Source organism: Heteronotia binoei, chromosome 6, assembly GCF_032191835.1.
Source record: "Heteronotia binoei isolate CCM8104 ecotype False Entrance Well chromosome 6, APGP_CSIRO_Hbin_v1, whole genome shotgun sequence".
Lineage (NCBI taxonomy): Eukaryota > Metazoa > Chordata > Lepidosauria > Squamata > Gekkonidae > Heteronotia > Heteronotia binoei.
The window spans coordinates 80,011,050-80,027,744 of NC_083228.1; the positions used below are offsets into that span (position 1 = coordinate 80,011,050).

General features: G+C 43.5%; 2 protein-coding genes across 3 annotated transcripts in view; both read left to right on the forward strand.

Annotated features, from left to right (window-relative positions):
• PARL (presenilin associated rhomboid like) overlaps nucleotides 1–16,695 on the forward strand; it is a 530,597-nt gene that overhangs the window by 347,835 nt on the left and 166,067 nt on the right. The window lies entirely within an intron of this gene.
• Nucleotides 1–16,695, forward strand: part of ARHGEF4 (Rho guanine nucleotide exchange factor 4) — a 179,050-nt gene that overhangs the window by 12,716 nt on the left and 149,639 nt on the right. The window contains exon 1 of one of the 2 annotated variants that reach the window (XM_060241900.1): nucleotides 15,675–16,131. The exons of the other annotated variant lie outside the window; for it this stretch is intronic. Coding sequence (XP_060097883.1) covers nucleotides 15,738–16,131 — 394 coding nt within the window. The 5' untranslated portion in view covers nucleotides 15,675–15,737. Of the gene's footprint in view, nucleotides 1–15,674; nucleotides 16,132–16,695 lie in introns of those variants that run through there. 2 annotated transcript variants of the gene reach the window in all.

The window sequence follows — 16,695 nt, forward strand, 5'->3', positions numbered from 1 at the left end:
AGAATGTCCACCAGTGGGGCCAGGGCACTAGAGGCCCTTCCACTGTTGCTTCCCCCCCCCCAGCACTAAGAATACAGACGGAGCATCACTTGCAGGGAAAGAAAGAAGGGGGGAGGCAAAGAAAAAAAAAAGCCTTCCTCACCATCAAATGACCCCAGCCAGCAAAACTTCTGCTCTGTTTGGAAAAAAAATAGCTACTGGAATGCCCACTCCCTGCCCCTCCTGGCTGAAAAAAACACACACCCTCCTTTGCCGCCCAGGCCTCCCAGGGAAATCTCCCCAAAAGAACATACTGCAAGGCACATGAAAGCTCATACCTTGAAGAACACTTCATGGGTCTAAAGTGCCAGTGGATGCTAGCTTTTCTCTCAAACACTGGGAGCGGGGGAGAAGGAAGGAGAGGTAGCCTAGCTCCTCTCTGAACAACACAGAGATGGGGCGGGGCTAGCTTTGCTGGGGGTGGGGCTAGCTTTGGCTTTTCTTGTGACCTGGTAGTGAGGCTTCTGTGGCCCAGTACCGGGTCACGACCCTGCAAATGGGAAACACTGGTTTAAAGAAAAAGGAGATATTTTTAATGGAACTAAAATTTATATTAAGATTGGCCAATAGGTGGTGCCACAGGTTTTGAAAAGCTTGGAGGTTTTCTCTGGAAAAATAAATAATTGCATGCCATATCTTTGTGGATACACAGAATATTTTGAAGTTAGCTGTAAATACTGGAGCCTGACCATTTGGGAATCTTCACATGTTTTGGGAGGTTGAGCAAAATCCTACAGCTAAGTCCAGTAATGGCACAGAATGGAAGTTGCAAAAGAACAGACATTGAAAGATTCTGGAGATATTACACATTGTATGGTTTTTAGTTTTTAAAAATATCCTGCTTTCTTGCTTGCCAAGATAAACTTGCAAATGTTACCACATGCAGTTTGTCAGCTTTCCTTCCCTCGTATTTTTTCTGTGTGTCCTACAGTGTGTGCCTGACTTTATTTCTATGCCTATATTCTTTGTTCTGTCTCAGTAATATGTTGTGTCTGGTTTTTGTTGCTTCATTTGTTTAAAAAGAGAGAAGTTTAACTGGAGAGGACTCAAGAGAAAGATGCTAATGCTGCATTCCTGTGTGCACTTACAGAGGTGAACCTCTCAGTGAAGCAAAGCCTGCTTCTGAGTAAACATGCACAGGAGTGGGCTGTTCATGTTTTAGGACACATCATATGTAAGCAAAGGGTAGACAGTAAGAGCAGGTAATACCTAATGAAAGGCCATCTCTACACAGCAGCTGGGTAGAGGCTCCAGGGCCTTCCATGTGGTAAGTATAAAGCATACATTTGTCCATAGAAAAAATGCCAAATGTTTAGGGGATAGAGTATTTTAAGAACAACTATTTACTTAATTTCCTTGAGGAAAGGACAAAAAGCAATGGCTTTAATTGCAGCAAGGGAAATTAATCCTGCAATTCCTAAGATACTTAACAGCAAGCATAATTTACATTTACTTCCACGGCATTTACTTCTTAGTAAATTTGGATTGATATATTAGGGCTTTTCTATCTTAAAAGTGTAGTACAGTGAAAATGTAGTTGTTACTTTTTCATTATGGGGGATTCAGACAATTTTCTTCAAGGAAATACTGCTTTGGGGAGAATAACACATTTCCCGCTAGTTAAAGCTACAATATGTATGTTGCTTTATTGTTTAAGATGTCATTTATATTAGTACTAGATGAAATCCAAGCCGAGAGAGAGAGAGAGAGATGAAATGTGTTAGCGAGTTGTCTGGGATATGTATTCGATGACTATGACATCAGCCACTATGACTAGGGTTACTAGTTCTCTCTCGAGCCATTTTGATAGGGTTGCCAGTCCCCTCTTGGGGACAGGGGATTCCCCAGTTTGGAGACCCTCCCTCTGCTTCAGGGTTATCAGAAAGGGAGGGGGAACAGAAATGTCTGCTGGGTACTTCATTATACCCTATGGAGATCGATACCCTGTGGAGATCGATAATTGATCTGTGGGTATCTGGGGCTCCAGAGGGGCTGTTTTTTGAGATAGAGGCACTATAATCTCAGCATAGCATCTGGTGCCTCTCCTCAAAACACTCCTCAAGTTTCAAAAAGATTGGACCAGGGGGTCCAATTCTACGAGCCCCCAAAGAAGGTGCCCCTATTATCCATGATTTCCTATGGAAGAAAAGCAAAATCGGTACATGCTTCTGGCTCCACCCTCAAAGTCTCCTGGCTTCACCCCCAAAGCCCCCACATATTTCTTAAGTTGGTCCTGACAACCCTACATTTTGAACATTATGTGGTAAGCTGCAGTACTGCAGTCCAAGCTCTGCTCATGGCCTGAGTTTGATCCCAGCGGAAGCAGGGTTCAGGGAGCCAGCTCAAGGTTGACTCAGCCTTCCATCCTTCTGGGTTGGTAAAACGAGTACCCAGCTTGCTGGGGGTAAAGTGTAGATGACTGGGGAAGGCAATGGCAAACCACCCGGTAAAAAGTCTGCCATGAAGATGTTGTGATATGATGTCACCCTAAAGTAAAAAACGACTGGTGATTGCACAGGAGACTAACTTTACCTTTTTAAAAGGCTCATGTGCTCCTGGTAAAAAAAAAAAAATTAGGGAACCCCAGTAAGGCAACTTCTTTCTTCTTCCTTACCAGTGTCCTTCTGTTTCGTGTGTCTTTCCCTTTGTTACAAGCAAAAGCAGCAAGGCTACCAGTCTCCCTTTAGTTTATGTGGACGTGTGCTAGTGGTGCTGAAGTGATGCTTGAGCAAGAAATTTGCCTCCGTTCCTGAGGACTGGAAGATAGCAAATGTCACCCCCATCTTTAAAAAGGGTTCCAGTCAGTTTGACTTCAATACCGGGAAAGTTGGTAGAAACCATTATCAAGGACAGAATGAGTAGGCACATTGATGAGCACAAGTTATTGAGGAAGACTCAGCATGGGTTCTGTAAGGGAAGATCTTGCCTCACTAACCTGTTTCAGTTCTTTGAGGGTGTGAACAAGCATGTGGACAAAGGGGACCCAATAGATGTTGTTTACCTTGACTTCCAGAAAGCTTTTGATAAAGTTCCTCATCAAAGGCTCCTTCATAAGCTCGAGAGCCATGGAGTAAAAGGACAGGTCCTCTTGTGGATCAAAAACTGGCTAATTAACAGGAAGCAGAGAGTGAGTATAAATGGGCAGTCTTTGCAGTGGAAGACGGTAAGCAGTGGGGTGCCTCAGGGCTCAGTACTGGGTCCCATGCTCTTTAACTTGTTCATTAATGATCTGGAGTTGGGAGTAAGCAGTGAAATGGCCAAGTTTGCAGATGTCACTAAATTGTTCAGGGTGGTGAGAACCAGCGAGGATTGTGAGGCACTCCAAAGGGATCTGTTGAGGCTGGGTGAGTGGGCGTAGAACAAACAAAAGTTTCACAAATTTCAGAATGTTGACTCCCTCTGCCTATCATAAATAATAATGAAAGCCAGGACCCCATCATACATTATGGCAGCACTTTGGCTTCATTCAAAATATTTCCTCTCAGCTGCTATTATCTAAGAGATTCACAATGTGGTTCAGTGCTATTTGTGTGGAAGGTGCCTACACCAATGCCAAGGGCCCTTGCGGGTAAGTGCAGCATTGTCAAGGAGAGTTTCCCCAGGTTAACATGGATCCACTTGATAAACACATAATATTATGGCAGCTGTTTTGAGACCTTACTGTGCAGAAGTACTTTTTGGTGGCATCCATGTCTCTGCTGTACCAAATGAAGCAGCCCACAGTGTGGCTTTGATCCAGAAACAGAGGCCATCTGTGGCTTCCAGGCAAAGAATGAAACAAGGAAGGAACCTCAGCAAATGAATTTCCTCTGAAAATTAGAGATTGACCTTCTTGACTGAAGAAGAAATATGTTGGGGTGGGTCCTGCTACCCCAGCAAACATAACTGGACTCTCACAGTCCCTCTTGGCCCTTTTGCTCAGCAGGCCTTGAAATTAAATCAGAATGTCAAATCTGGTAGCAAAAAGGAATAACCTTCTAAATAAGAAAAGTTTGCTAAACCCTACTAGTGCAACTCTGCAGTTTCTGCGCTCAGCCTGCCGTTCTACTCCAAAGTAGCTCTAATGCCAAGTATATTTATTTGGAAGTCAGTGGGATTGAAATCAGTGAGACTTCTTTTCTGATAGTCACATTAAAGATCTTTTTTGAAAATCCCTGACAAGGCGTCTCAATTTCATTTGCTGATTACATTCAGTCACTGTTTGCATATTTAGATCTTGATGGCCAAGCAATGTAATGTAGAAGGATTAAACTCAGCAAGAAGGGAAGTGCTCCCTTCTCAGGGAAGCTGAAATCTGAGTGAGAGTCCATTTATCCCACTTAAGCATGGGCAGGATGCTGGGGAGGTCTTGAGGTTGCCAGGATTGACTCAGGCAATACCTGGGGACGTTGAGGGTGGTCCGTGGGGGTGGAGCAGCCAGGAGACTTGGAGATGGAGGCAGGAGCAAGGCTGTGACAAGGGCAGGAAAGGCGGGCTAAAAGTAAAATCAATCAAATAAATCAAGTTATCACATTTAAAGGGACCACACTCCATTTAAATGCTTTCCCTTCATTAGAAATAATGGAGGATGGGAGCACCATCTTTTGAGGCTCATAGAATTGGACTCCCTGGTCCAATCTTTTTGAAACTTGGAGGATTTTTTTGAGGAGAGGCACTAGATGCTGTGCTGAAAATTTGGTACCTCTAGCTCAAAACCCAGCCCCCTGAACCCCAGATACACATGGATCAATTTTCCATTGTACCCTATGGCAGGGGTGTCAAATGTCCATCCTGCAGGCCACAATTGGCCAGAGCCGGATCTAGGGGAGGGCAAGAGGGGGTGCCTGCCCCTGGCACCATGGGGTGTGTGTGTGCCAAATTTGAAGACCAACAAAGTTTTATTCAAGTTATAAGCTTTTGTTTACATGCACACTTCTTCAGATACAATGAAATGGAAATTGCTAGTCCTTATATATAGGCTGAGGATAAGCAGTAAATTAGCATATAGCATAATGGAGATGTTTAACAGATTCAAGGACCAAACAGGAATAACAAGCTCAGTTTATATGGTTATCATTTGTTTGGATTTGATTCCATTGGGGAAACATAATGAAGGATATAAATATGTCAGAACTGGAGATCCATGGGCAGATGTATCCTTAAATTGTGACATTCTGAGAATAGTTAATTGGGACCCTGCCATCCTTCTCCTCTCAAGCATGGAGGCGACCTTACAGCATCTTCTTCTTTGAAGTGGGGTGATTGGCTGTGTCGAGTTATCTCCCCTGTCCCCAGACCAGAGAAATACATTCCAATCTACTATTCCAAATTACATTGCATTCTATTATTCATTACATTACAGTCTACTATTCCAATCTATTATTCAAAATAAGAAATAAAATAAAATAAAATAAAATGAAGAGGGCCTTCTGGGGGATTGGTGAGAATACAGACGTAAGAGCAGAATACTGTATTGGAGGTCAGTTTAAAGAATAATGCAGAATAAGAAGTGATACTGGCAAAATGCTGTCTTGATAGGCAGAACTAATCACCAGATGGAGTCTATCAATGTCAACAAGACATGGGGCCATGATGCATTAGTCACCCATAGTTTCTCAGAGGGAAGGCATTCAGCCTTGAAGAGGTCAGGAAAATTATGGTCTCAGTAATAAATTACATTGCTCCCATTGACTTAAAGATCGCACTTCAGTACCTTTGGAAGAATATCTGACAGCATTCTGTAATGAAACAAAAATCACATGACCAATTCATGGATGAGTGCACCAATGATTTCTGAAGCTCTGCAAATGAAAGTGTCACTTGACAACTGCAAAAAGCCTTTTGGTAAGAGAGCTCTGGCAGTCAGTGGATTTACAAAGTAGCTTTCTTTGCTGGTATAACATGATACATTTCTGGCCTCATGGCTCAGTTGAAAGCAGAAGGGTAACTGATATGTGATTAGGTTGGCTGTGGAAAAGTTCACCAAATGAAGCTGTGGCCCTATCAAAAAAAGCTGAGTTAAAGCTACTTGTTTCATTTCCTGCCCTGTGTGAACCTTCAAATGTCAAAATGCAGGATGTGAGAGGGCAGACTCCTACTGTGCAGAACTGCTGCATCTCTGCTGCAGCTGTTTCCCCAGATAATCTGTGACTTCAAACAGCTTCTTCTGGAGGTACATCCATGAAAAAATTGTTGGTTGCCTACATGGAATCAGTGCCTAAATTAATGCTAACAGAATCCATTACTAGAACAAAGTTTGAGTCCAGTGACACCTTTAAGACCAGCAAAGTTTTATATAAGGGAAACTGTTGAATTGCAAGTTATTACAACACTCAGAACAATGGAATCCCCAGGACTTAACAGGGATATTGGTTTCTTATCTCCCTACATATGTCCTTACATTTAGTCCTTACATCTGTATTCTCACCAATCCCCCCAGAAGGGCCATACATCCCCCAGAAGGGCCATACGATTAGAGCTGTTGCCAGTTGTAAAAAATACTGAAACTTGGTGCCTGTTTATAAATGCTGTACATAAGGAAATTTTGTAATATTGAAGGAGGAAGAGTGTGAAGTGCCTTCCAATTGAAGTGTTATAAATCTTGTAGGAGTTGTCTCCATTGAGAAATAAAAGAACGTAGAGTGCACCTTTGCTGGAAAAAAACTTTGAAGCAGGATATTTAGTCGGCCTCCTGTACATTGGAACTCTACTTATTTTGTGTACTTTATTTGTAAAATTGTTAAATATTGAGAATGTATCCTATATGCAATGCATTCAACATGAAACGTGTGAGTAATGTGAACTATACTTTCACCATAAAAGATTGGATTTTGTAATAAAGTTTAGTAATTTTGTCACTATAAACTAGGTTGTTTTTGATATAGTATCCTGAATGACTTCTCTCTTGGTATTTTTAGCCTCCAAGTGGTGCCTGGAGAGCTCCCGCTTTTACTACTGATCTCCCGTTGGCAGAGATCAGCTCCCCTGGAGGAAATGACTACTTTGAAGGGTGGACTCTATGGCACTGTACCATACTGAAGCCCCTCCCCTCCCCAAATCCCACCCTCTCCCAGCTTCACCTCCAAAGGATTAAGGTATTTTCCAACATAGACCTGGCAACCCTAGCATGGACTGGTAATTTCCATTTCATTGTATCTGAAGACATGTGTGTGTGCACATGAAAGCTTATACCTTAAAACTTTGTTGGTCTTAAAGCCGCCCTGAGCCTGCTTCGGCAGGGAAGGCGGGATATAAATTAAAAACATTTATTATTATTAAGGTGCCACCGGACTCAAACTTTGCTCTGCTGCTTCAGACTAACATGGCTGCCCACCATCACTATTCAGTTAAGGGTTATCATTAAGGGAAAATATAACTAAATATTATTTTTTTAGAATGTAAAAAATTAAAAATAAGAATCCAACTCAGTTTAAGTTGCAAAAATAACAACAGACAGATAAATTTTCAAATGTAAGAGAAATGTGGGGGTGGGGTTTGGGGGGGAGCCAACAGAGCTGTTTAAGAGCATTTAGTTTTATAAAACACAAACCTGAATGCTAACAAAGGCCGTTTTCCCACTTACCTTACCCCGGAGCGACGTCCCTCTTCACCGCGCTGCGTCTGCGCGGATTTCGCACAAACTGCTGCGCAGCACCAGGAAGAGCCGCGTAGTCCCGGGGCTTTTGCGTCGCAAATGTAAACCGCCAAAAAGCAGGTTTACATTTGCGACGCAAAAGCCCCGGGACTACGCGGCTCTTCCTGGTGCTGGGCAGCAGTTTGTGCGAAATCCGCGCAGACGCAGCGCGGTGAAGAGGGACGTCGCTCCGGGGTAAGGTAAGTGGGAAAACGGCCAAAGTCAAGTTTTTATCTGGACTTTCAAATGATCTGTATCACTTTTGTGTACACTTCAAGATATTGTACCCATTATGATGGTTTTGTTTCAGTTTCTTGCAACTTCTTTTTGCTAGTATTTGAACATATTTATTTGTTATTTCAAATGTTTGTCCATTCTTGCCCAAAAAGGATTCAAAGAACTAAACATTAATTAAATAAAAGAAAAATACCATGTAAATAACAGTAAATTAAAAGAGATAAATTCCAGCTTGAAAACCTATGCATCACAGAATACAGATAACATAAAATAATCAAAATGCTCAATAACCATGGGGAAAAATCATATCCATAACAGTGGATAAAACATGATGGTGCCAGATGAGTCCCTTCAGGAAGGCTATTCTGCAGTCATGTGCCACCATATAAAGTGTTCCAGAGATCTCTGGATGGAGTGGAGATGGAGGCAACTTGAGATAGATAACTGGGTAGATAACCTCAGTGAATAGGTTGGATTGTATAAGAGGAGGCAATCCTTCAGGTAACCATGATGCACATCCAGATCATACACATACATGTTATAGATACATATAATTGCACGCATTACAATCTTCACACCAATTGAATCCAGATTTTACACATAGATACCCAAAGTCTATTGTTCCATGTACGCAGGCTTCCAGATGTATGTATAAACACTCATGCATGCATACTTATACATACATGCTTTCCCATGCACAATGTGCATGTATTGATATGCACGCTCCTTATCCTTGTGTTCCCACCCCAGGCCATTTTCCTCTCTCTGATTCTTCATTTTACCTAGATGCTTGGTTTGCTGTTGCCTGCCCAACTTGCCCACAGGCATCCCTGGCCTTAGCATCCTCCAGGACCTCTTCATAGCTCTCATTAGCTTTCCCAGCCCTTTCAGAGTCTCAAAAAAATGCCTGTGTTTTCCCTGTCTTCTGCTGTGAGAAAGTGGAACAATATGCCTGTTTTCCTTCAAGTTTCCCCCAAAGAAGGGAAGGCTGCCTGTGTCAAAGCAGCAATATGAAGCAACCCTCAGGAGCAATGGTACTAAGAGGAGTACTCTCTCTACAGCTAAGGTTAGGCTTCTGCTGTCCTGGTTCATTACGAATAAATTTGTCTCTGTGGAAAATGACATCTTTCCGAGGTCTCTAACATTAATAAGCAATTTGGTGTGTTGAAGGACTCTCATTTGTCAAATGCTCACAAGATGGCCCAGATCCATCACAAAAGAGCTACATCCTTTTTATCAGCAGAAGGGCTGGTAACAAAGCTCCAGAGAAAGAAGTGGAGAGAAACACCTTTAAGTGGATCACGAATGTTTTAAATACTGTATGCAAACTTTTGAGGCATGGGCTTTTTGTGACTTGAATCTTGCCACTCTGGAATGACCAATAATACAGTGAACAATATTTCACTAACAAAAATTAATTCTGGGAATAATCTTTTGTGTGCATGCATTCTTCTTCAGATACATTGAAACAGGTTTCCTCAAGCCTTGGCTGTATATAGAGAGAGGTTGGGGGGAGTTAGTTGCCAGGAAGGGCAAGTTAGAGTCAAGATGCATAAGTAACTGGGCAATAACTATAGCTGAGACTGGATTAAAACAATTGGTAAGACCATTGAATGGCAGCAAATTAACATACAAACAGATGTGACAACTAAGTTTGAGTCCAGTGTAGGGATGCAAGTCCAATTCAAGAAATATCTGAGGACTTTGGGGGTGGAGCCTGGAGACATTGGGGCGGAGCCAGGGTGTGACAAGCATAATTGAACTCCAAGGGAGTTCTGGCCATCACATTTAAAGGGACAGCACACCTTTTTAAATGTCTTCCTTCCATAGGAAATAATGAAGGATAGGGGCACCTTCTTTTGGGGTTCATAGAATTGGACCCCCTGGTCCAATCATTTTGAAACTTGAAGGGTATTTTGGGGAGAGGCACTAGATACTATACTGAAAATTTGGTGCCTCTACCTCAAAAAAACAGCTCTCCCAGAGCCCCCGAAACTTCCAGATCAATTCCCCATTATACTCGATGAGAATCGATCTCCACATAGGGAATAATGAAGTGCTCAGCAAACATTTCCCTCCCCTTTCCCTCCCCCCACCCCGTTTCTGGCGACTCTGAAGTGAGGGATTGGCCTCTCTACTCATGAGTTGCTGCCAACTTCTTCAAAGTAACACAGACACACCATCCCAAGAGGAAGCCTTTCAATCGGAGACTGGAGGTGGAAAGGCACATGGTCCTCTGGGGGCGGGGCTTCCCTCTGCTGGCCAGCTGACTGGGGGCGGGAAGGAGCCTGGGAAAGTGGAAGAACCCCCACTGGGACCTGAGGATTGGCAAGCCTAGTCCAGTGGTACTTCCAAGACCAACAAAGTTCAGTTCTGGGTATAAGTGAGAACTGAGAGACCCTGGAGAAGTGGGAACAGCTGGTTGGATCTTTGGCTACCAGATCAGAGCTGGAGGCCTGAGGCAGCTATACATCCACTCTCAGCTGTGGGTCAGGGAATGCCTGAATCTCACCCCCCTATTGCTCTACTGCTGTTTGCTGCTGGATAGTCAAACTAAGCCCCTCTCTGAGGAGTCTTCATTGTCCTCTGAGGAGTCTTCACTGTCCTCTTCTCAGGAGTCTTAACTGTCACTAACCCATGGCTGGTTCACAACACCCAGACTACCTGCAATGTCAGAGTGCACCTGCAAGGAATGGCCCAAGTTAGAAGGTGACTGTCATACGGAAACCCCATTAAAGGTTGACAGGAAGGTGAGCCAAACTTCATGCCACATGTGATCCTAATGTGATGGTGTTGAGAGGTAACCCCTGCACTGGATTTTGCAAGATCAGCACAAAAGGCCTGAGCTGGTGACACCACCCTACAGGCCAAATTGAGCTGTCCCAGAACTGCTTGGAGCTTCTTCAGTCAGAACACAGTAGGAACTCCAGGTAAGTCAGCTGAGTGGCTGGGTCCTCAGTTTTATCCTGAGCCAATGGTACCTCAAACTCCACTGTCAGTAGAGTTGCCAATCCCCAGTTGGAGGCAGGGGATCCCCTGGTTTGGAGGCCCTCCCCCCTCTTCAGGGTCATCAGAAAGATGGGGGGGGAGGGAAATGTCTCCTGGGCACTCCATTATACTCTACGGAGACTGATTCCCATAGGGTATAATGGGAAATTGATCCATGGGTATCTGGAGCTTGTGGGGGGCTGTTTTTTGAGGTAGCAGCACCAAATTTTCAGCATAGCATCTGGTGCCTCTCTTCAAAACACCCTTCCCCACATGTTTCAAAAACATTGGACCAGGGGTTCTAATTCTCTGAGCCCCAAAAGAAGGTGGCTCCACCCACAAAGTCTTCTGGTCAACAGATATTTCTTGAGTCAGACCTGGCAACTTTACTTTGTTGGTCTGAAGAAAAAGCCAAGAAACACCCCCCCCCCCAATATTTTATTAGGATTAACCAAGACATCATGAAACAATGTGCCTGCTTTTGAGTTCTCTCAGAATCCAGTGTTTTAGAAATGGATAGGAATTGGGGTGGGGGGTGGGGAGAGATGTTATATTTATGCCATGATGTAAAGCTCTCTTGTATTCTTTTTGTGCAGGATGCGCTGCAGACTTCATGAGATTAGGGGTGGAGCTGATATCAAGTTGCACATAGCAGAAGGAAGTGATAGTGGCCTCCACTGGAAAATATAAAAATTAGTCTTTAAGGCTAGTGACTCTAGCAGTGAACAGGTCCTGAATAGCAGAGGGAAAATGTGATAGTCATTATAGTAATAAAGCTGTAGATTAATTTTGATAGTGTGTTAGTTAAAGAGGGACCCAGGCTGGCTGATTTTTATCTAGTGCAACAAATGATTGTAAGCAGAGTTTTATCTCAGATCATCTTCCTGCAGTTGAAGGTGGCTAAATTTAGTAATTTTCCAGACAGACAGACAAAGCAGGTAGTAACACTGGTTGAAAGAAAAATCCTAAAGCATATGCTGCGTAAAATCCCAAAGCATATGCTGTCCTCACAGATGATCTCTACAGACAGCTGGATTGATGTGGGCCATTGACCTTGCCAATGCTGGAATTCATGGGGAGGCCTTGAAGTGGCTTACCTCATTCCTTCAAGATTGGGGACAGAGAGTGGCATTAGGAAAGAGGGCATCATCCTGCCACCCTTTGGTGTGTGGGGTCCATCTGTCCAATGTTATTCAACATCTATATGCGGCCCCTCACCCAGCTAGCATGGGTTTTGGCCTGGGTTGCCATAAGTATACTGATGACACTCCGCTATATTGGTTGATAGACAGCTGGCAGATACCATCCAGTCTATTCTGGCTGAGGGGCTGAAGGCCATGCTTGAGACTGAGACTGAATCCATCAAAGATGGAAGTTCTGTGGCTGGGTAGGGGAGATGCAGGAATGGGATGTCACCTCCTGGCTCTTGACGGTGCACTTTTAACACCAATGCTGACCAGGGTATGATTCTGGATGCCTGCTTGTCGATGGAGGTCCAGATTGAAAATGTTACCAGACTGGTGTTTTTTCAACTATGTCAGATCAGGCAACTATTCCCCTTCCTGTCTTGCCCTGATCTAGTGGCTTACATCCAGGTTAGACTACCATAACTCACTCTACACAGGGATACCCTTGAGGCTGACCCAGAAATTACAACTGGACCAGAATGCAGTGGCCTGGGACCTTACAGGGATCCCTTTGACAACACATATCCAACCAATGCTTTGCTAGCTGCACTGGCTCCAGGTTGAATACTGGATCAGGTTCAAGGTTCTGGTAACCTTTAAGGCTCTAAACGGTCTGGGGCCAATGTACCTGTGGGACTGCTTCTCTTGGTATACTCTCCGCTCCTCTCTAGGGAGCAATCCTTGTGATACCTGGCCTAAAAAAGATCCGGCTGTTCTCAGCCAGAGCCAGTGCCTTCTTAGCCCTGGCATCAGCCTGGTGGCATTCTCTGTCTAGTGACATTTGTGCCCTGTGGGACTTGGTCCAGTTCTGAAGAGCCTGTAAGACAGAGGTGTTTCACCAGGCCTATGGTTGTGGATAGCAACATTTTGTCATTGAGCCTGGCTTCCTTTTCTCCACTGTCTCCTCTAGGAGAAGGGTATAAATTGGTAGTTAATGCCATCTGAACAAATTTTAATTTATATTGTTGTATTAGCTGTTGAAATGTCAGTTTTTTAAATAGAATTTCATTATTGATTGGTTAATAATATCTATTTACTGAGTGTTGTGCACCGCCCTGAGCCGTTGGGTGAGGGTGGTCTATACATTTAATAAACAGCAGTAATAATACCTTTTATTATTTTATTGTTACTTATTTTATTAAAACATTGGTCCAAGGTGGCTTACAATAATATTTAAAACATTCTCAACTAAAGTCAAATATAAAACAACCAGCCCCAAATTGCTCCCCCTTCTCCCCCCCCCAGAAGATTATTGCTGCTGAGACCCCCCCCCCCTTAAATACTCTGGCAAACAGGAAGGACTTGCAGTGCCTCCAAGGAGGGGCTCCTTTTCACCACTTCAGATAGTCCATTCCAGAGAGCCAGAGCCACAATGGGAAAGGGCCACGCTCTGCTTGGTGCCAGACAGGCCACCCTAAGTGGTGGGATGGCCAACAGATGGCTGCCTGGCTACCGTGGGACATAGGGAAGGAGACAGCCCTTTTATTAGAACCAACCAGAATTTCACAAAATAGTGTGCATGCTTTCAGGTTCTCCAAGATGTTTCTATACAAAGAGAGGGGGAGGGATAATAATGTCCATTGAGTGTGAATGAGAATAGCAAGTGTTAAAAGTGACAGAGAGCCTCACCGAGCATGTCTGAAGTTCTCTGACTGATGCTGCTCATCAGCAAAGGGAGGGGAAGCTGTTGGAGGGAGATTCCTTTTGTCTACTGGAAATACTACCCGACTCTGCTCATGTTTAAGTCTGGTGGAGGCTTCCATCACACTACCAGATTCTGATTTACTGTGATGTGAAAAAGAACATCCGGATGAAATAAATCTGCTTGTATTGATGGGAAACAGGTGTCTCTCTCAACATTCCAGGCCTGCCGCCTGTAACCGTTCTGTGTTGTGCCTCGCTTATGCCTGACAGTCGTGTGTCTTCCTTTTTTGGGCCCCACAGGAGAAGCTGTTGATACTGAAAATATCTGCAAAGTCTCATTGCTTTGAGCTTATCCCTTCTTAAACAACTGAATTCTTTCCTAAGTGAATGCAGTTGTACTATCTTTATTTCACTGAGAACAGTGACAGATTACTGCAAGGCAAAACAGTTGGTTTTTTTATACCATTGAAACAAAATGGATGTTTAAGTGAGATGTTTACCTTTTCCTATCAGGGGTTTGAAGAAAGCTTTCATAATCCTGGAACCTGTTGCTTAGAATGATTATTATGAATGGAATTGTCTCGGCTCTATCAGAAAGACAATATTCCTGGCTTTTATTTTCTCTTTTTTATCTATGTAATTCTGAAAAGATAATAGAAACGTGAAACATGTCAGAGGGGAATTTAGCAAATCTGAAGGCTGCCAACTATCTCTTGGCAGCATTCCAGTGTCTTTAATAGGTGCCTGCAAGGCAGCTTAATCTTTTCTCAGCATGAAGGCAGAATTACAGGAGGAGTTTCTCCAGCTGAAGTGTCAGAGGCACAGGAGCCATCCTAGAAAAAGTTGACAACAGTAGTAAATGTAGTAAATGGGTGCTGGAGTCTTCACATAGGAAACTGTGCCTTTAGTACATGAAACCCTGAACCTTCTTGTATCCCTTTCCCTAAAAATATTTTTCTCACTTTTAATTTTACTAATAGTATTTACTTCTTTTATACCCTGTCTCCCTGATGGGGGCCCAAAGTAGCTTACCGTACATTGTTCTTCTCCTCTTTATCATCATGACAACCCTGTGAGGTAGGTTAAACTTATTTATCATATGACAGACTTACACACAGGAAGCATATAATAATATGAAATACGTAACCAAGTAGATACAATGGGTATGCTGACAGATTGGGCAATCCCCTAAATATTAATATCTAAATTTTCAATCCACTCAGTCACAGCTGGGGAGAGTACAAGGACCTCCATCTCATCTCCCTGGGGAGCACAATGCTCACATTCCTCTGAAAGATGGGGAATAGATTGGTGGACTGCACCAATCGCACTTGGATCCTGGTATTTTGCCCCATTTAAACAACAGGTCTGCACAACTGCCAAAGCCTGTTCATAGATTACGCTGAGCGTGTGTGACTGGCCCACGGTTATGAAGGAAGCCTCCGTTTCAAATCTGCACCTCCCAGATCCTAGTCCAACATTATAAATACTACACCACCCTGGCTAGGCACAAATCAAGATCACAGGAAATTTCTTGACTACAAACTCCTTCAGAGGGAAGCCTTTTGAACAATTATCCAGAAAACATCTCCTATTCATGTATGTACTGCAAAAAATTGATATTGCCTGGTATCAATACTCATATTATTTATTCTAGACATGCAGTTCTCTTCTCTGGGATTGATTTTTATTATTCTTTTCTAGTAAAAATTGTTCAGATAACAGCCATGCTGTGGGAACAGTTTGTTTCATGTTTACTCAGAGGTAAATCCCTTTATTCAATTGACCCTACTCAAATAGTATTGCAGCCTTTGGTCTTTTTCACTGGCAGGGAAACAAGGAGCAAAAGATTGATCTCATTAGAGCCTTTTTAAAAAGAACACCATTCTTCTATGGTGATCCCCCCCCCCCTTTATTTGACATTTTGGAAGTAAGCTCTCCATTCTGCCATTGGCTTGTTTAATTCCATGGAATCAGCTTAGACAGCAAACCTGCTTCTGCAAACTGTAGCTGAGGCTCTTTCAGTAGCAATGAAGGGAACCTCCCTGGCGGACCCCTATGATGTCAGGTTGCATCGTGCAGGCAACTGGCAGCTAAGGAGAGAGGAATTCTACACAGCCCTCAGACATCAGGACCTGCCTGGTGCTGCTGCCCTGGGAGTAGTCACAGGGTACTCCGACTCTCTCTTTCTCCAGAACAGCAGAGCCTCCTGGCTCTCCCTTCTGCCTGTCTGCATGAGGACCCAGCAATGCTCCAGCTGCGAGTCTGGGGGTGCACACAGTGGGGAAAACTGCAGTAGCAGTGGCAGCTCTGGGCTGTCCCCAGGTTCGGATTCAGATAGCAGCGGAGTGGTGTGTGGTGGAGGTGGGATGAGAGGTGTCCTTTCCAGGTACTGGAGCTTGGAGAGTCTGCATTCAGCTTCTGGTAAGGAAAGCAAAATTATTGCTCTTGTTGCTATTGCACTGACCTTGGCAGATAACATTTGGAGAAATAAGAGCATTTCTTTCCTTTGTGAATAAGCAGCATAGGGATTGAATGGAAATAATAAAAATGTAAATCATAATAATAATAATAAAAGATTGACATCTGCGCCTTGTGCCATACCTTGGTGTCCAAGCCGGTAACAGAAGCAAAAGTGGCAGATTCAGGAATTAGAGTTCAGAACTGAGGATTTTCAGGTGTTGAAAACACTGCTTGTGCTCTCAACAGCTAGTTGCAAAGTTGCTGTAAAATCTGCACACGATGGCTGGTCTTACTGGAAGGCTGACATGAAATACCATTGAGGAGGCAGCCTGCTTTAGATTTGTCTTGTTTGAGAAGTGTCTTTTTCATTATTTTTATCCAGTGTGGCTCAGTCTCAGCTACATTTGCCATTCATTTAATGTGACTTAATTGCTGAGGTATTGTCCGTGACAATAATTTAGTTGGAAGAATTTTGCACTGTTATATAATTTTTTATTACCAGCTAAAGATTTTATTTCTTGTGGT